Source organism: Xenopus laevis, chromosome 6L, assembly GCF_017654675.1.
Source record: "Xenopus laevis strain J_2021 chromosome 6L, Xenopus_laevis_v10.1, whole genome shotgun sequence".
In the NCBI taxonomy this organism is placed as follows: Eukaryota; Metazoa; Chordata; class Amphibia; order Anura; family Pipidae; genus Xenopus; species Xenopus laevis.
Window position 1 is genome coordinate 85,599,552 of NC_054381.1, and position 22,103 is coordinate 85,621,654.

At 35.2% G+C, this 22,103-nt stretch overlaps 1 protein-coding gene across 1 annotated transcript in view; it reads right to left on the reverse strand.

Moving 5' to 3' along the window:
* LOC108718520 (cadherin-10) overlaps positions 1-22,103 on the reverse strand; it is a 285,253-nt gene that overhangs the window by 166,860 nt on the left and 96,290 nt on the right. Inside the window, exon 3 of the mRNA XM_041566244.1 lies at positions 7,930-8,274. Coding sequence (XP_041422178.1) covers positions 7,930-8,157 — 228 coding nt within the window. The 5' untranslated portion in view covers positions 8,158-8,274. The remainder of the gene's footprint in view (positions 1-7,929; positions 8,275-22,103) is intronic.

Consider the following 22,103-nt stretch of genomic DNA (forward strand, 5'->3'; position numbering starts at 1 on the left):
CATAGTAATTTACGCAATATATTGTTGTACAGAATAACATTCTATTTAACAGCACTCAAATATTCACCCTAAAAAATAAAGAATTCACCACACTGGACTGTGTTACTACATGTGACATGATTACAAACTCATCATTGCAATTTCTAAGGCTTGGAATTTGGAAAATTGTGAAGAATCTTAGGCAGCCCTGTATTTTAAATCTTCATCTTCGTCTTCTTCTTCTTATTATTACTAACATTATGCAATTTAAATGAGAATACATAATATATATCTTTTTTAGAAACAAGCACAGTCTATTATTGATGGCCAATTATGCAGCATGTTAATTATTATGACACCTTTTAAAGGGAGGATCTGAAAACCGTATATTATTATTATTCAACTACCAGTCCTCTGATAACATTTACATAATATGTTTCCATATCTTCTATGTTAAAATAAATACATCCACACACTGGTTTCAACTTTGTCTACATGATAGGTGCAGACTGCCATGTTTTTTTTTCTGAGCAGAGGCTTGTGTTTGCCCCATGAATACAATGCTGCCTTCATTTGGCAGATGACAGGTGCCTTCCCTCCCTACAGCCACACCATACCTAGTATTTTTTTTTATCTACCAGAGAGAGAAGTGCTTTCATTTTAGGTCTATATTATTGACCACTGATATTTTTGGCTTTTTGGCATCTAATTGTAATGTGTTTGCACTCTCTGGAAAGGTTGTTTGCAGCTAAGTTGAAGATAATTTAATGAGACCTTAACTGGCTTCCCTGGATTAAAACTAAAATATAGTTTATTGTAGTACAATCTTTTGAACTATCATTGATTTATTAATTTACTCATCCATTGCTTCTTAACAGATCTTAGCTGATAATTTCTTTGAGGTTGGCATTGAAAGAACTACCACTGTGTTTAGTGAGAATACCAAAAATATATATATATATATATATATAAATGAAACAACTGGAAGCTGGCACAGGTTCAATGTGCCTAGGTACAGTATGCAAACAGTGAGATAGGTATCCAAAAATAGGCAAGCAATCACAGGTCTTATGTAGAAAAAGATTTTGGTGTTTATTCAGCAAAAAAACTGCTAATGTTCGGCTACCACTCTAGCCTTTCTCAAAGTGCATAACACAACTAACAATCAAACATTTAAACACAAAATTGTGGAAAGGCGAAGGTCATGATGTCATAGTGGGTCAGTGTGGGTGTAAATAAAGTTGCATCAAAAGGAAAAAACTTTTTTGGCAAAAAAGAAAAGACAAAAAAACAAATAGACAATTAAGTGTGTTCACAACGTCAATCATATAGAGATGCCTAATGTAAGAATGAAGGGTTACATTGTGACAATGCTAATATTGTGTATCTAATGTTATATCTGTTAGATAAGAAAAAATACATAATTGCTAATAGTAGCAAGTCGTAGAGATCATCTTCAAACATGTCATTAAGTAACAGCATACGCAATAACTTTGATGTCAATGTGATAGTAGTCATATTTAAACAGAATGTGTGCAAAAGAACATCTCGGGAAGCACAGTAAAATATAATCAAAGGTGCGTGCATAGAACATAACATCCTTCATAATGCTTTACCGAAGATCGGTGTTACAGTCACTAAGTTCAAGAGAATAGCTCACTTTTACTCCATGGACGGGAGAGCATCACTCAGCTTACTCGGGTCCGTGGGCTGTTAATACCCATCTGTGCATACCCCGGTGGGTCATGAATCCGGGAGACGAAAGACAGCAAAAAGGTGCATTCATTGTGCATCTAATGATGAAAGGGAGTCCAATAGTATAATCTCCAGCAACTGTAAGATCCAGAGGCTTCCGGAGGGGAGGGCTTGTCTTCCTGTTTAGAGTCAGACTCTGATTCCCATTGAGTGATGTTGTTAGGGTCATTGACCATGGCAACATGGGGGTGGGACTACAGTCTGGTACTTGGAGTCAGAACTGTTCGAGGGGAGAAAAATAGATGGAAAGGAAAGGAGGGGTAAAGCCGAGAAGAGAGAGAGAGAGAGAAAGAAAAAAAGACCAAAGTAGTAGTACCGTAGTGCCAGTATTGAAAGGTTCCACAGATGGTAGACCAGGTAGACCAGTAGAGGTCATAGTTCATGCACAGATACTGCTAAAATTAGAAATAAAAATATAAATATAAGATTTATTGTAGTGTCGGTCGAGTAGAATAAAAATGGAACTGGACTCAATGTGGCAAGGTTTGTGGTGACGGACCCGCTGGATACTGGGTTAAGTGAACCACCTATAGGACATGGGGTGTGTCACATTAGCCTGTCCACAGATGCATGTCACTAGGTTCACCATAATAGTACAAACTGCAATTGATTGCGAGTTATACACTAGTTATACACTAGATGGCAGTGTGTTGGGAGTTTCCTTAAATGAGAAGGATCTAGGGGTTTTTGTAGACAACAAATCGTCTAATTCTGAGCAGTGTCATTCTGTGGCTACTAAAGCAAATAAAGTTCTGTCTTGCATAAAAAAGGGCATTAAATCAAGGAATGAAAACATAATTATGCCTCTTTATAGGTCCCTGGTGAGGCCTCATCTGGAGTATGCAGTGCAGTTTTGGACTCCAGTCCTTAAGAGGGATATAAATGAGCTGGAGAGAGTGTAGAGATGTGCAACTAAATTGGTTAGAGGGATAGAAGACTTAAATTATGAGGGTAGACTGTCAAGGTTGGGGTTTTTTTCTCTGAAAAAAAAGGCGCTTGCGAGGGGACATGATTACACTTTACAAGTACATTAGAGGACATTATAGACAAATAGCAGGGGACCTTTTTACCCATAAAGTGGATCACCGTACCAGAGGCCACCCCTTTAGACTAGAAGAAAAGAACTTTCATTTGAAGCAACGTAGGGGGTTCTTCACAGTCAGGACAGTGAGGTTGTGGAATGCAACAGACATAATATCAAAGGCTATCGTGATACTAAGCTCTATAGTTAGTATAGGTATGGGTATATAGAATTTATGTGAAATTAGGTGTGTGTATGAATGGTGGGTTTTCATTTGGAGGGGTTGAACTTGATGGACTTTGTCTTTTTTCAACCCAATTTAACTATGTAACTATGTAACTAGGATGAGGGTGCAGTGTGTGATACTGCGTGAGTCACAATACAGAATAGAATACAGGTTATAATAGCTGTGCACAGGATCGTGAGCATGGTCAACCACCATGATATGAAATGGGGTTTGGGAACACATAGCCACTCCAAACTGCGTGCACTATAAGCGACACATCACCCTGTTGGTAACATTGGTTACTACAGAAACTGGCGTACTAATTAGCCCACAAATACGTTATCAGAACTATTTGTAAACGTATCCAACTGTGTGCTGGCAAACATGTTGATACAGGTGCTGGCAAAATGGAGGAGAAATAAAGGCCAAATGGAATAGAAAGAGGGCAGAAAAGGAACAAACGGAAAAAAAGGACAAGAAAGGAAAAAAAGAAGAAAAAAAGATAAGAAAAGACGAAAGAAAGAAAAAGATGAACAGGAAAAGAAAAAGACAAAGTTGGCAGCCACGAGGGATCTGTACTCTGTATAACGAACTACTACATCTGGCTTAGTAAAAAGGGGCATATGAGATCAGTTCATTAAGTCCTCTAGGATTAAGGGTATCCAGATGGTGGATCCACTTAAGTTCAGTCTGTAGAAGTAGTCGTTCACGATCGCCGCCCCTGGCCGGAGGTGAAATAAAGTCAATGATTGTGCTTTGTAATAACGCTAATGAATGTTTGTGTTCAACAAAATGCTGTGAGACCGGTGTGTCACCTGAGCCCTTGCCAATGGCTGATTTGTGGTTTGCCATCCTGTCTCTAAAGGTGGTGATGGTTTTGCCAACATATACGAGGCCACAGGGACACTTAATAATTTAGATGATGTATTTAGACTCATGTGTGGTGGTAGACTCCAAAAGATCAGCTTGTGTGAGTTGTCGGCTATTCAATAGTTCATGTAGTGGGTAGTTCCTTAGAATAAAACGGTCGATAAGTTCATCAAGTTGGTATTCCAGGCGTCCAGGATCACTGTTATTCTGGACCACCCGAATCATCTGCGAGTATGGTATGCTTTTGAACAGATGTGGTGGATGGCAGGATTTATGATGTAAAAAAGTGTTGCAGTCGGTTTCTTTACGAAAAATGGTGTTATTGAGGTGTGTGTCTTGTTTCAACAGGAGCATGTCAAGGAACGGGATTTCCATGTTGTTTATCTGTGCTGTAAACTTAATTGGAGTGGGAGTGCATTAAGTTCCTCTAAGATTTGTAGAAATTGATTTTTAATGCCCAAATACAAAATTAGCAGGTCATCAATATAGCGCCAAAGTCTGTAAATATGATGTCCATATGAGTGGATGATGTGTCATGTTCGAATTATGTCATAAACAGATTGGCAAATGCCGGTGCCACATTAGAACCCATACTGGTTCCACTGAGTTGAAGATAGTAGCAAAGTTCAAACTTAAAGTAGTTCAATTTGAGAGAATAACCCAAGAGATCAATCAAAAACTCTGTATTTGGGCGTGTTGGATCAGGGTTCTGTATGAGCATTGTTCGAATAGTTTCAATGTCTTGATCAGTAGGGATCACAGTGTATAACGATGTGACATTCATATATACTGCATATACTGCCATCCCATGCAGACTAGCCTCACGTTTCTGTCACATATTCAGACTTTTATAAAGTATATATAGTATATATATATATATAAACAACAACAAAACGTTCCTGAGGACGGCTCGTGTACATGAGCCGAAACGTTGAATAAATAATTTTTTCACTTCACAAGACCTATTGAGTGCGGATTACTTTTGTTGTTTCAATATTATGGGATTTGTTTGTTCCAGCATTAACAGGTGATCTGCTGTGCACCAGGCCATATGTTGTTTATATATATGTGTGTGTGTGTGTATATTGCTGCAAATAGAACAATGGAAATAAAAATCAGATTTGCTGTTGCTCACAAGCAAATTTAACAGATTTACAGTATGACTTATATGATTTATTTTTTATTTGCATTCCTCTGAGAAAAAATCCTTACTGTGTTCATACTCAAAACATTTTTGGAAAGTAGGCAGTTTTGAATAATGGTAATATTTGTTTACAGCTTTTATGGATCCTAGTTACTTTTCAAAAAACTATTTAAAGAATCTATTTAGAAAATGTTATTTTGCATACATATAATTTTTATTTCATGTCTGATTTCATGTCTTATTTAGGCCAGGAAAGAACCATTTATGTAGCAATATGGATACTAAGATTTTTGTGGGAACAAAGATATGCATATACAGTATAGAAGCAAAACAAAGTTGTCTTCAGAACCTGGAGCAATACAGACATTGCATCAGTTTACCACAATTTCTGACTTGCCAATTTACATTAAAACATTTCAATGTGGATATTTATTTTTTGAGGCTCCACTTACTATCTGAACCTGCAACACAAAACTTTGGCTGTGAAGTAGCTGCTTGCTAACATAATGATTTTTGGGGGCCATGGAATGATATATCCCCCGTTATGTAGAAAATTTGCCAGCAAAAGCAAGAAATCTTAGTTTTGGATAATTAAGAAGGGGAAACAAATCTGAAAAGCATATGTAACTAACATTTTTCGGGGGTCTTGTTTTAGGGAAAAAGGGAACAAACAAACAGCATTTGACCACAATGCACAATGGTCTCTAAATGTAGCTCTGCAAAACTTCCTGTCTAAAGCTGTTGAAGCTGCTGAACTTAAACTAACAATTTACAGGAAGGCTGAAATGTATAGTTACCATTTAGGTCCTTAGCTTTAAAAATGTAAAACAAAGTAAATCTGTTTTGTGAAGACAAAGCACATTTGCATTTATATCATGCACTTACTGCCATTCTAACCCAGGCCTCTGGTTTCCATATTGTTATAAACATTATTGCTTAGTTTTATAAATTGAATATTTTACTAATCCAGATCCTTTCAGAACATCAAAGTTATTATTTTATGAAAAACCTTAGTTGTGGCTTTATTTGCCAAGGGTTTACAGGTTTCAAAACTGTGCTTGTCCACAATGCAGTTATAACTGCACCATGTTTTTCTCCACTAGCTAGATAGATTTTTGCCACTTCAAAAGATTTTACTGTAGATTTACAAGAGAAAACAACGACTTCTGTAATGCTTTGGAACATAGCACTGTAAATATGTTGAAGGGCATATAGAGGGTTAGGAACACTAAAATAATAAAGTAGGACAAGCTAAGCAATTTCAGGTATTTTATTAATATAGTAGTTGCATTGATTACTGTACATTATTGATTTAATATGTAACTAATTTAATGTATAAATAGAACTGTTTAGTGCCCCCACTCTTTGTTACATTTACAAGTCCAAATTACAGGCAATACTAGTAACACTGTAACTAGGGGATAAATAGCGGGATACATTATTTTATTGCAAGTGTTTAAGATGCCATGGACATTAACATAATAAGTAAGTGGGACAAGTAGAGGGAAGCTCATTTGTGTCATGCATTCTGAGGTGTGAGGTATAAGAATAAAAAACAGGGAAAGCACAGCATCAAAGATTGGATAATTCTGACAAATACTTCCAAATCGACAAAAATGTAAATAGGAGTTTGACAATTTAGTGCAGATATGCTTTTCATTGATAAAATATACTAGGAACACTAAGCAAGACTCAAAATCTCTGATAGTATTCAGTAGAATTGCAAGTTTGCAACTGGAGCCCCAAAGTTATATGTGACCATTCAACAGCTTGCTTTATGCTCTACAGCCTGCCCAAGTGCCCCATTGCCTTATCCAGCCTTTAAATGAACCAGGCTGTATTTTTGGTACACTGTATTGAACAAATGAGACTGAAATGCTCCAGGTAACTGCATAAAGGTTACAAAGTGTCAGCCAGGATTTTAAAATTGAAAGTTACGAGAATAGGATAAAAAAAAAAAATTGATTAATTTTGAAATGACAGTTTAATTCCAAAATTATATTACTAGATATTACGTATGTAATCTCTGGATTAGTATGTAATCTATGAATTATTTGAAGGTACAAAAACATTTTCTGTTGAATTTTAAGGCTTCATGTGTAAAACCAAACATGTTTTCTCTGTTGAGTATAATCATATTGTATACATTTACCTTTCATATACAGTTACACAGGATGAAATAACAGGAACTTCAGGTTTAGCTTTAATTTAATGCAACACACCAAATCTTAAATAGTCAGATTTAACTAACACCACTGCTGTTGTATTCCTTTTATCTGCAGATGCAAGCAGCATATGTTTAATGTTCAGTTTCTTTTATTCATCCTGAGTAGCTTCTCTTGTGTGTCTTATCTTACAGCTAAACTACAGGAACATTTTCATAGAGAATTAGTAAAGCATATAAATAATCACTTAATTTATTATTTTATAGTTCAGTGTTCATAATGGAAAATGTTAGCTTATCTTCTACTGTATATCCTGTATCAGCATTTTAATTAAGTAAATGTTATACTTGGTTTCTAATTATTATTGCTACTTTTTATTACTCCTCTTTCTAGTCAGAAAATATGACAATTTAGCGCCTTCACAAAAAATCTGGTAGTCAAAGAAACTGTAGTAGTGGCATCAACCTTGATAGAAAAATTACTAATAGTGTAAGCTACTGTAGTAATGAATTTAGTTTGAATTCCAAGAAATCGCTAAAAGCCCAGAAAAGGGCAACATGCAAATCTCTGTTATTAAAGTGTGGCAATTCATTAACAAACTGTTCCTTATAGAATTTTTTTTCAGTAATGCAACCAGTAGAAGGAAAAATTAATGGACACAAAACGTCAACATCATAAATTATTGAAAGTTCATCATAAATACATTTTACAGTAAAATACTTAATAAGCCTAAATCAGAAATCAAATCAATTTGATCAGGAGTCTGTACCTTGCCAACATACTGATAATCCAATCCTGTGTACTCTTCCAACAAAAAAAACTGATTCCACATCCATCCCCGTTTTTGTCGATTTAATAGTTTTCCATTATTGACAGAAAAGTGATGCAGTTTTTCTATAGACTGTGAATCGGCTGTCCTCTCAAAGAATATGTCACTATGAGAAGGATTTGGTTCAGAAATCCACACTAAAAATGCAAGAAGTAGATGGGATGTCATTCTCCTGGCGAATTCCAAATAAATCCAGTTAAAAACGTAGTCTGATCTTTCAATTGGACCAGACAGTTTAAGATGTTAAGTTCTTCATTTTTATTTCATGTATGGGTTTCCTTAAACCTAAAAAAAAATAATAATAATAATTAACTTTTGTACTGATTCCATGCAAAATATGCACTGTAATAGTGTATTGAGACTAGTTTGAGCATACACACTAGATTATAGATTTTAACAAGGATGATGTTAAAATGTGTATCCCAGCCTAATCTCCCTTTGCGAAAGATTCTGCTGAATAACTAACAAAATCCAAAGCCTAATTTGCATATTAAAATGATGGTCAGAAAGGGCCAAAGAAAACCGTGCAGTTAAAAATGTTTTTACTTCCTTGTTTGTGTGATAAAGTCACATGATTTGGATTCAGTTCGGCCAGGTGCTTGGATGTGGCCAAATCCTGCTGAAAAAGCCTTGGTTTCAGTGCATCCCTAAAATTTAGGTTAGTATAAAGTGCTGAAGAATTGTCTTGTACATTATTCTATAAGCTACAATCACATGTTGAAGAAATAATACTTAAATGGCCATTATACCTTCATAGTGTTGATATGCTTCTGTCAAACTATAAGTCTGCAATTGTAGCTCTGTCTAAACAAACATTATCTAACTGTTGGGATAGCAGCAAGCTTCTTAGAACCTCACAAAGGTTTAATTTTTGTTTGTAATACCACTACAAGAAATCAGTAGGGATATGTCAAAGTAATGGGCCTGGCTTGACTTGGTGTAGTAACATATATTTTTTTTTTAGTTTTTTTAAAACATAGGAAGGAAAAATCAATATAATATATTAACTTTATTTTCTAATAGTAAGCAACCCTCTTCTTTAAAATTTCAAGACACACCTAAAAGTATATTGTAGAACAACATAAAATACAGCCAATAAATCACCTAAACCTCAAATTAACACACTTTTTCAAAATTAATTTAATGAATAGATTTTGTGTTGATGCTGAACTTCATAGGCCTGGGTTTTATTTTAGTCTGGCAGTGATATTTTTTGGCTACTTTTTGTGTTTGTAAATGCAGCTGTCTGTTTGCAGGTGTGCAATCTCTAATCATTCCCAATTTACAGTCTGCCTAGTAAAAAGTCATATGATCGCAGTGCCTGCTTTTATGGTCCTTATTATAAATACAAACTTTGCTTACTTCAGCATACTTACTGGTGGTTAGTATAACCTATGAACAGGATAGCACAGTTACCTTGTACAAAAAAGTTACCATATATTGAATGATACTGATTCCTTGCAATGGGATTTTACACACAAATGGAACCTTGTGAGGTGTTAAGGAAATTGTAGCCAGCCTGACAGAAAAACAATTGCTGCTTAGGTAAAGGCTAAAATTGTAAGCTGAGACAATTATCATTTGGAAGAGGCATATTTAAGATAATGGGAAATATGTATACTTCGTACATGGTAATCCCAAAAGCAAAATGTAAAAAATAAATTAGATATAATGGCCATTTAAGAAAAAATATTTAACATATCTGAAAATACAGCAACATTCGTTTAAGACATTTCTGTGAACACTAGAGCTTATTGGACATGTTTCTTCTATTTAGCATACTGTACATATATGCACAAACAACTGTGTTGGGAGAATAATTACCATTGGTTTATAGCAGGGATCAGGAACCTTGGCTCTCCAGCTGTTAAGGAACTACAAGTCCCACAATGCAATGAAGGAGCCTTTTGAAGGAGTCTAAAGGCAAATGCATTGTGGGACTTGTAGTTCCTTAACAGCTGGAGAGCCAAGGTTCCTGATCCCTGGTTTATAGTGTCCAGGCATTGCACTTTTCTCATTTCCTAGAGTGCTAGGTACTGTTGGACTTACAGTTATTTAATGGACCAGCAACATCACAATTGAAACCTATTCAACTTGATGTGTCAGTTATTTTGATCATATACTTTACATGGAAATGTTTTTTTTCTGTAAAGCAACAGTATGGTTTTGATTGCAGATCTCCTCTGTTATGTACATGTACAGATCACATTTTCTTGTTGGTGTTACTGGCCCTTTAATATTATGACAGGCAGATTACATGTAGAGAGAATAATTGTCTAAGTAAATATTTATTTTATCAGTACATTTGGTGGATTTTTTATATGATATATGTCCAAATGTGTTGACAGTTCCAGCTTCGCAAAATGTTAAAGTATTTTCTAAATATTTTGCTAAAATGCTTTTTTTTACTTTGTTCTCTTTGTACTTACAACCCCTTCATATAACTATGCATTGTATCCTCTACTCATAATGGGTGAATAATTACATAATGTATAATTTTGCTGTTAGGAATATACTATTTTCTTTCTGATTTTATATATTGTACATGATGTTTAGACTATTTTTAAAAGTTTGCACATGAAAAATAGGTTCAAATCTAGTAGTCGAGTTATGACAATCATTTTCATTTCTCTGTCTATTTTCAATTGCTGTCATAAAAACCCTTCAAAACTGAATCGCAACAATGCAATAATCTTTGAAAATTATGGAACATCTGGCAGATCTTCCCTTTCACAACTATATATGCTATGAAATGTTACCTAGCAACAACGTACAAAGTCCTTTTGTCAGTATTTGCCAGGGCTGAATGCAGATGCATTTCATCTCTGTTCTCATATGATGAAATCTCAAGTAAATATACACTTTCAGAATCAAATAGTCACTATATATCAGTATAACGGTATTGTTAAAAAATGATGAGTCACTAAAATATAAATTACATCATAAAAGCCAGGGGTTTTGTTTGTGCCATAAAGAGGATATTCCAGTGGTCTTCTTGAAAGCTTATTATTAATAATAAACACCATTATCATCAGCATCGTCAGAGAATGCTATAAAACTCAAGTGTGTTACCATGAAGATTAGAAACTAGAAATACTGCCCAGAATCATTGCTGGTGACTGATATACATTTTATTCAATTAAGACATGAAGCTGTTTCTGAGCCAAACATACACAAAATCAAATACAGGTGACCTGACTCTCTGACTCTATAAATATGTTTCTCAAAAACAACAAAATGTTTCTGCTTAAATAAAGTAATGCATTATTAAACACCAAATGTAATTGATTTAAATGTTAGCAATGACCACAGTACCATTTTGCTGCTATGCTTTCGTCCTCACAATAAAAGCATCATCAAAGTGCCAGAAGCCCAGAAATCATCCTCCATTTCTCTCTTTGACAATTACAGTGCACGTTTTGTTTATACAAGTATGGGACCTGTTATCCAGAATGCTCGGGACCTGGGGTTTTCTGGATAACGGATCATTCCATAATTTGGGTCTTCATGCCGTATGTCTACTAGAAATTCATTTAAACATTAAATAAACCCAATAGGCTGATTTTGCTTCCAATAAGGATTAATTATATCTTAGTTGGGATCAAGTACAAGCTACTGTTTTATTATTACAGAGAAAAAGAAAATCATTTTTAAAAATTTGGATTATTTGGATAAAATGGAGTCTATGGGAGACAGCCATTCTGTAATGCTGAGCTTTCTGGATATTGGGTTTCCGGATAATGGATCCTATACCTGTAGTATATAAACTGTAGTAGATATCACTGCAGCTAGCAAATAGTTCCTCTCCTCAATATGTGTTACATTGAACATATTTCTTATGTAGTTATTCACAATTCCCAAGATTCAGAATTACTAAATGTATTTAATCATATAGCATGTATTATATTTAGTTAATCTCCCATTTAATTTCTCCAGAAAATTAGCAAAACAGGAAAAAAATTTGCGAAACGTGTTGAATTCAATAGGCGTATATTTTTTTATGTGCAAAATTTTTTATATGCACGCAACATTTTTTTCTCACTCCAAATGCATTAAAGTTAATGGGTGTTTTTTGTTGTGGTGACTTATTTGTCTCAGCGACAAAGTGCATAATTGCACCACAAACCCATGCCTGGTGTCACATTCGGCACCCTAAATCCAGAACCAGTACTTGGCTCCCTGGTCTTGGCTCTTGCTTCTGCCTTTAACAGATGCCTTTCACCTCGGGTGGAGACCTTGGCTAATTGGATGCTGTCTGGTTTTACTAAGAGAGGAGCAAAGCAAAAGGTTCTGGACGAGCAAAGGGGCACGATCATTTAACCAAGGATACCAGATGGAAGACAACACGACTTGGAAGACAGGCCAGACAGACAGGCAGACTGGGCCAGCACAAGCAGAGTCCAGAATAGTCATAAAGGCCGATTCGATAGAGGCAGAGTTTCAAGGAATGGTCAGACAGGCTAGGATCAGGATTGGAGAGCATAGAATACTTTAACAGACAGGCAAAGGTCAGATTGGAGCGTTCAGAATAATCAGGCAGGCTAGGTTCAGGATACAGAGTTCAGAATAGTCAGGCAAACAGGCAAGGGTCAAATAACAGGATATCAAGCATGATACACATACAAACAACACCCAAGAACTAACAAATAGAACCTAACAACGGGCAATGAGTTTTCAAAGCCCCTTTAGATACTTTAAATTTAGCACCATTGCGTGATGATGCCATCACGCCGGCGCATAAATCCTGGAAGTGCGTGACATGCGTGCCATAGGAGAAACCGGAGTAGAGGAGAAAGGATGCATGCAGCGGGCATCCCCGCCGGAGAGCCACTGAACCACCAGGGTAAACCATAATCGTTACACTTAGTGAAAAAAAATGCTCATCACCATGTATATTATTTATTTGATTATTTTATTTGATTATACACACAGGGCCGTGCCAGATGGTAAGCCAGTAAGCTCCATCTACTGTGGCTATTTTAGAAATAGAGAAATCACTCTCCTGTAGGTGGTCTCCCTGGGCAACACAATGGCTGAGGAGGGAGAAGGAGGGCTGGCTGGGCTAAGCACAGTGGGAGAGGACTGGGAGGTCTGAGCAGGGAGTGAGGGAAGTCTGAGCTCTGAGGGACTGAGGGCAGGCTGGGTGGGCTGAGCAGAGAGGGAGGACATTCTGAGCAGGGAGGGCATTCTGAGCAGAGAGGGAGGAAGGGCAGGCTGCGTGGGCTGAGCAGGGAGGGAGAGTACAGAGGGAGGGCTGGGCTGAAAATGGGGGTAGAGCTGGGCTGAGCATGCAGAGCATGGTGAGCAGGGAGGACAGGCCTGATTTATAGGCAGGTATTTGAATCTCCCGCCCATACAATGGATGTTGGGAAGGGTATGGAAAGTAGATTCTTCATGTTGGACTCCAGGAATTTGGCCAATAGAAATTGGTGTCCGGTTGCTGTCAGGGCTACTCTGCAGATTCCCCTTCTCCCCTCTGAACTGTTAAGTGCAGCAGTATAATGGTAAGTGTTTTTTATTACTTGTACTGCTTGCTGGCACTTCTCCCCCTAACTGTTCTCCCCCTAACTGTTTTCCCCCTAACTCTTCCCCCTAACTCTTCCTCCCCTTAACTCTTACCCCCATTACTCTTCCCCCACCAACGCTCCCCTTAACTCATTTCTTACACACATTGACTATTAACTCTTTCATTCCCTTCTGTGAATCTGTCACAGATATCTGGGGGTATTTACAGTCATAAGAAAAAGTTTGGGAACCCCTCTTAATTCTTGGGAGTTTTGTTTATCATTGGCTGAGCTTTCAAAGTAGCAACTTCCTTTTAATATATAACATACCTTATGGAAAGAGTAGTATCTCAGCAGTGACATAACGTTTATTGAATTAACATAAAATATGCAATATGCATCATAACAAATTAGGTGCATAAATTTGGGCACCACAACAGAGATATTGAATCAATACTTAGTTGAGCCTCTTCTTGAAAATGTAACAGCCTCTAGATGCCTCCTATAGCCTCCCTCTGCATAAATGCCTTTGTAGATTTTGAAGTGTGTTTTGGATCATTGTATTATTGGAATATCGAACCCCAAGTAACTTTATCTTTGTGACTGATGCTTGAACATTATCCTTGACATTAACAAGGGCCCCAGTCCCTGAACTAGCCCCACAGCCCCACAGCCCCACAGCATAATGGAACCTTCACCAAATTTGACAGTACGTAGCATGTGGTTTTCTTAGAATGAGATGATCTTCTTCCGCCATGCAAAGTGTTTTTTGTGATAACCAAATAACTAGATTTTTGTCTCATCTGTCCAAAGCACTTTCATAATGACTGTGGCTTGTAAATGAGCGTGACCCTATTTGTGGCGTGAGTGCAAAAAGGGCTTCTTTCTCATCTATACAGATGTTCTTTATGCAAATTACACTGAATTGTAGAACGATGTACAGATACACCATCATCAGCAAGATGTTCTTGCAGGTGATCTTTGGGTTGTCTATAACCATTCTCACAATCCTCTGCATATGCCGGTCCGCTGAGATAGCTTTTTGTAGCCTTCCCCTAAACTATGATACTGCGCAATATTTGTTTTCAGATCTTTTGAGAGTTGCTTTGAGGATCCCATGCTGTCACTCTTCAGAGGAGAGTCAAACAGAACTTGCAACTGACCAGCTTAAATACCTTTTCTCATCATTGGACATACCTGCATATGAAGTTCAAGGCTTAACAAGCTAATTTAACTATTTTGGTGTTGCCAGTAATTAGTATTGAGCAGCTACATGCATTCAAATTAGCAAAATTACCCACATTTTTGCACAGCCAGTTTTTCACATTTGATTTAGTTTCATACAACTGAATACTGCTTTACTAAAAATCTTTATTCAGAAAACACCCCAGTACTCAGATGTTCCTGAAAGAAATACCACTGTTATCTTTTTTTTGAAAGTAGAGTAAATTATTATGCAGGCTGAGAGGGGTTCCCAAACTTTTTCATATGACGGTATACTGTATGTGATATTGTCACTGTGCCACCATCTATGGCTTCTGTTTTTTTTTTATACATGACATTGCCTCTGTGCCACCCTCTATGAGTTCTGGGGGTATTTGTACATGGAATTGCCTCTTTGCCACCGTGCTATGGGTTCTGGGGGTATTTATACATGATTTAGTCCTGATTTACCTGATTTACATCCTGATTTAGCGGGGCGTGGCCACCAAATGGGATGTGGCCAACTTCCGGTAGCTGTGACTTTCTCTTGTTGGCGGGGCTACACATGCCCCACAAACCATCCCTTCACTTTTTTGTTACGAGTTCAAGCACTGCAGACATATGTATACTATATAAATTATTATTTAGGACTTCATACACTGTAGGTGTTATATGAACTTTAATACATTATTTAATATTAAGTATTTATCATTTATCAACTATTTAGTTAAGTAAATCTACACAATGTTAGTGATAATTGATAATTGATTTATCAAATATTTGTTATGTACTAGCCTCTGAACCCCCCCTGCAGAGCAAGAATTTCTAGATATTATTAGATTTGTACATAGAATAGATTACCTGACAGCACTGAAACATAACATATTAGATCTCTTTGATAAAGAATGGTATAACTGGGATATAATTGAAATATAACTAAGGAATTACCTAATCCAAGGGGAACTAAGAGCAATCAATAGTCGGATGATAATAAAAAGGACATTCAAGGTACTAAGCCGGTGAAAGCATTGGAAATCAAGAGTATGAGAAAATGAGGGAATTTTAATAAATATCTTTTATTACTAACAAAAGCATTTAAATGTCACGCATATATATTTCATAGTGATCTGTGTACATGACAAATGGAACTATGTATCAATTAAGTATCTGTCTCTTAAAATTGGATAACTATGTATCAATTAAGTATCTGCCTCTTACAATTGGATTATAATATATAGGGGCAGATTTATCAAGGGTCTAAGTGAATTAGAGGGAATTTTCAAAGTAAAAAAATTCAAAATTCGAAGTAGTTTTTTTGGATACTTCGAATAGGATACTACAACTTTAAATTTACTTTGACTTCGATTCAAAGTAAAAATCGTTCGAATATTCGACCATTCGATAATCGAAGTACTGTCTCTTTAAAAAAACTTTGACTTCAATACTTCGTCAAATTAAACCTGCCAAAGTGCTATGTTAGTCAATGTGGACCTTCTAGAGCAGTTTTCTAAGTCTTTAGAGGTCGAAGGAAAATCCTTTGGTCGATCGCTGAAATCATTCAAATCATGTGATTCGAACGATTTAATTGTAATCAACCGATTTTACTTTGATTGCCAAATTCGGTAAAAAATCATTCGACTTCGATATTCGATGTTGAAGTATTTTAATTTGATGGTTGAGTTTTGAAGTATTTTTTACTTAGAAATTCGACCCTTGATAAATCTGCCCCATAATGTAATTTAAAATTAGAAAGAACAAACAGAGTTTATCATGGAAAGTCTATAAGAATGACAGGGTCTGTCATGCATAAATATTTCCTTTTGGATAAAATTTCATTTATAAGCACATCATATACCTGCTGTCGTGATAAGGAAACTGTAGAACAGTTGACACTATAACATCTTTGCTAACTCTAATTTTAATAATCTTTTAGCATGCTTTACTGTAATTATTAGTTGACTGGATGAACAAACCAATCATAAATTGGCTTCTCATCTTATCTATAAGATTCCTTCTTAATGTTGAATAAGGGTTTCACTTCTTTTAAGTTTATCAGTATTTAATTGTAAGGCAAAGGACAAAATGCAAAGAGTTATGTGGAAAGAGTACACTGTATGTGTACAGGAAGTCAAGACAAAAGCAATAGACAAGATAAAATAATTTCTGTATTGAGAAGATACTGTACATTTAAATGCATGAAATACACCCCTTTTCAACATAAGCTCAATGAATAGGGCTTGGCTGAACATAATTTTTGCCTAATGTTTTAATATATGTTTTTTTGTTTTTTCTGGCTCTAAAGAATAAAATGAAACCAGTATTACTTTGGAATTTTCTGGTTCTGACAAAGGAAGCAGAAGTGAATCACACAAATTGCCTGTGCACTGAGAAGCCCTCTAATAATGAGCTCCTCAAATGTTTTAGGGAGGGGTTTGTTTGTTCAAAGGCAGATCATGCACTCTGAATAAATTGCCCTCTTTATAATTGAAGGGAGGGGGATTTTCAGTAAAAACAAAAAATTCAAGAAGTGTTTTAAAATAACAAATCTGTAGGAAAACATAACAATATTTTTTAATAAATAACTGCACTTTCAACACAATTTCTTCTTACTGTTCCCTTTTTTACAATTGTTCCCTTTTTTAGCAAATGTGTTTGAGGTTTACATTGTCCTTTAATAATTTCTTTGCTTGCAGGTATAGACAGACAAACATACCGTATAGGGACTAATTTATCAAAGGTCGAGTGTTAAAGGTTTTTACCGTAAAATTAACTCGAATGAACTCGAAACTCGAATGATATCTTACTTAAGAAAAAACTTGAATGTAAAAAACCAGAAGTTTGAGTCCCGCAACCTGAAAACTCAAAAATTAATTGAGTTTTTGGTGAAAAAATACACAAATCGCTCGAATCATTCGAGTTTTTGGACAAAACCCTCCAAAAAAATTTAAACATCAAGCAGGCTGTTAACTTCTTCAAATTTTCAAGGGACCTCTGCCATTGACTTCTACAGAACCTCAACAGGTTTTAGGTAGTGTATAGGGATTCGCTGCAAAAATGATGCCCATAGACTTGTATGTCGTTGTGCATCAAAAAAAATTTCATCGCGCAACAAAAATATTTTGACGCCGATAGACTTTAATGGGCGTTGGCGACATTTCACCTGCAGCAAATTTTTGGTGAAACGAAATGGGTCAAATTCGTCCATCCTTAGTAGTGTATTTTAGGATTTGAGCTATTTCCAGGGTCGGGTATAACACATCTGGAATATTCATGTTTTTTTTTTCTTTTTTTAAAAACAACAATCAAAATGTGAGTTTTGACCATAAAACACATCTCAAAAACTCAAATTTTCATGAAAAAAGCAATTTGAACCTTAATAAAGCTGCCCCTTAATGTTATAACCATTTTTATTGTAAAAATAAAAAAAAGTTAGAGCTGCCGATATATTTAGTTACACAATAACACACTACCAAGAAACGGAAACCCCCTTCAGTTATTTAGTCATATTAAGAACAGAAATATTTCACATCAGGTCATGGGAGACTAAGAAAAGTGTCTGTGAGAGCTACAGTAGTTAAAGTTCATGTAAAAGATCTTCATAACGGTGCAGCACAACTTATCAAGCTGACCTATTTTTACTCTAAATCCAAGAACTCTTGTCATACAATGCTATAAAAATAATAACATGGGAAACAAATTGTTGTCTCACTTGTACAAAAAAATGTTTCTATTAATTTACAGCTGAAAAATTATTGGAAAACTAGGCCATAATATGGGACTCATGTTCTTTTAATTTCCCTAAAGGTTATATATATATTTTTTTATATTTAAGTAATGTGTGTTATTTTGCATTTGGAACTTACTTTAATACAGCATAAATTTCAGTCAATGGTATTATACAAATTTCCTAAGTTAAGATGTCACCCAGTTAATACAATGATATGTTGTAACTAATTTAAATTGGATCTCTCATTACAGTTCTGTTAAAATGCTGCTGGTTCTGAGAACTGTTACAACAGATTATTGCTAATTAAATCACCTACTTAGCCAATTAAGACATAATATAAATGTTTGTCTTGGTGTTCCTATTAAAAATATTGCCGATTATAAGTGGGGAAACTTCATAACAGAGGTAATTTCAATCTATTTAAGAATTATTCTGTCATTTTTTCAAATAAAAGTTTAATACTCATTCAAAAACAGCACAGTAAATTCACCACACATCGCCTGGCTTTGCTTTAAAAAAAAAAAAAAAAGTGTAAAAAAGCGGTGTGACTTCTACAGGAAGCAAAGTACAATATGACGGCAAATCTGGTTTTCGCATGGTGTAAAATTACACAAACTTTGAAAAATTTGTCATTTGTTTTACACAGCTTTTTACATCTTTTTTTCTGTGAATTTTGTTTAACACAGCATAATAAATATTTTCCTTAATATAGTTCCTTAAGATCATATACAAACTTTCTGTCTAATGAAGGTGTCATTTTTGCTTCTAACTATGTTTGTCTTTTAAATGAAAAACAAATCTATCTTTGTATAATTATGTTGTATGCATAAAATATACATTTTTACTTTTTGCTCTATATTATGTTATCATTTTAGAGAGGGAAATATTTTCATAATGCCAATGAAAAGTTATTTAATAATTCCTTGTATGTGTGGTTTTGTAGAAACAAGAGAAAATACATAATATTTAAGACAAATAGATGGTGAATAGTGCACACAGAAAAAAAGGTTTCCCATTATATAAAGCCACAGGTTTGTCTTTTATTATATAACAAGACTGACTCTCTCCAATTTACATAAAATGACCCTGACAAGTATAGTTTCAATAATTTCCACTATCATGCTGTTCAGAGCAATAACTTGATATCAACAGATATTAGAAAACTGAAAGGGGACTTAAGATTTAATAGGTAGAGACAATGTATGCTTTGAAAAAAAAGGAGTGGAGTAAGAGAACAAGTAGAAAAGTTTAAATGTTAAAATATTGAAATCTGAAATAAGGGCAGAGAGAATTTGATGTTATTTACTGGAATTAAAGCTGCACACTGCATAAATAAAAAGAGGTATAATTATCAAACTAACGGGTGATACAGTATTTGCATTACATTAGCACAATACCTTTCTCTTGCACTTTTTTAGAAACTGTAGTCATGGATTATTCAGTTTAGTCTCCAAATTCATCTGACAAGGAAGGATTCTTATCATTATATTATCCATCTGTTCCCATGCCTCAATGCTTAATCACACTTAGTGCTTAGGAGAGTTGGAAAATGTCAATCCTTTTATAAAAATACTTTTTTTGAGATGGCTTGGTTAAAAAAATCATTAATTAGACATGGCAACAATGGCACTGTTAAGGGGATCATTAAGATGTTTACAAATTAACTGGGATGTGCAGTCTTTATCTGAAAACCTTTATCTGAAGAACCTAATGATGTACAGGAACAGGAGTGCATTCTCATTTAAGGTCATGGCTCAAGTTACAAAAAGAGCTGCAACTTACAGCAGGTCTATCTATTTGTAATATATATATATACACTCATTTTTACTGCAAGAATAGCATTTCCAAGAAACGATCACTTTCTGTAAAATATATATAATATATATATATATATATATTAAAAAGGCCATAAGTAACACATACCCAGGGCTGTTAATAAGTCCAACAAGAATTTCTGAGCAAACAGCAAAGACCTATAAATAACCAATAGGGCTATCCATCCAAAAAACAATGTAACATTATGAAACTAGCAGTTAGAGAATAGATACAAATCTATGGCTGTGTTATTGATCCAGCCATTTGCTTGTATGGCAATGGAATGTGGCAACCAATTAAATTTAAAAAGCAGCCTTTTAAATATCTCATGCTGCTGGGGGGTAACCATCCTTGCCCAAATCCATACCCTTATGTCCATCCTCCCTGTAATTATACCATAAAATTATACCATAAAAATAAATCTGTTCTGTGTATTTTGATTTGTGTACTTGAATTTGATTTGCACATTGCTCTGCAAATGATAATAATGAACATTGGAAGCTCTTATATAAAAATAAATGAATGTTGAAAGATGTCCATATTAAAAGTGGTTCTGCTTAGCTGAGGAACCTGCTTGCATCTGTTGCAGTTTGTGTGTTTGATGGAAAATCATAAGCTATTGGTCTTATGAACTCCTTTTCAGCTGCATCATTCTTGTACACTAGCAATGAGCAAATTTGTTGCCAAGTTTCAAAGCAAAAATGACTCCCATAGGCTCCAATGGGTGAAAAAAATTGTCAGATTTGCCCATCACTATTCTACACCTATAGTCTTTACTTTGCAATCTGTACCACACATTTTCTTATCTTACAACGTTACATAGTCACATAGTTAAATTGGGTTAAAAAAGACAAAGTCCATCAAGTTCAACCCCTCCAAATGAAACCCAGAATATACACATACACCCCTCCATACACTCACATAAATTGTGTTTTAGTTACTCCCTTATAGAACTGCCTCTGCAACAGAATCTTAAATGAGACCATGTTATTATCACTATTACCTAAATACTCACCAACACAAATGCTAGATATGAGTACAATATTATTAGTTATTACAAGGACTAAGGCAGAGGTTTTTAGACTATGATATGAATTTTGGTTCTGCCTTTTAAAAATCCAAAGAAAGAAGGAAAGAAAGAAAGAAAGAAAGAAAGAAAGAAAGAAAGAAAGAAAGAAAGAAAGAAAGAAGTTAGTCCTTTTAGTTTTGTTGACTCCTGCTGGTCCTATTCCAGTCTCTCAACTGTAAAAATACTTCACAAATAAAAAATGTATCAGCATCTATGGCAATGGAAAAAACAAACAACAAGACTAAAATATAGTTTAGTAGTTTCAAATGTTCCAATTGGACACCATGGGGCAGATTTATCAAAGGTCGAGGTGAATTTTCGAATGAAAAAAATTTAATTTCAAGCTATTTCAAGCTATTTTTTGTATTGGAATTTGAAAAGAATGAAAACATTTGAATATCGACATTTTTCATGTACTGTCTCTTTAAAAATTAGACTTTGACCATTTGCCATATAAAACCTGCCAAATTGCTGTTTTAGCCTATGGAGGACCTCCTAGAACCTATTTGGATTCAATTGGTGGACTTCAGATTTCTGAGTTTTTTGGGGGAAAATGAATCGAATTTGATTGAATGCGCTATTCCTTCGATTCGTATGATTCTAATTTGGCTGAATACAGACCTATTCGATTGAAAACTGACCTATTCGACCAAAAAAAAACTTTGACTTAATTTTGGTTGGTCTTTTTGAAATTCTACCCTTGATAAATATGCCCCCATGTGTTGAAGTGGGGAAATGGTGATGTCTTATAATGCTTTCCCTCTAAATGACAGTTCACTCTTTCAGACTGTAAGAG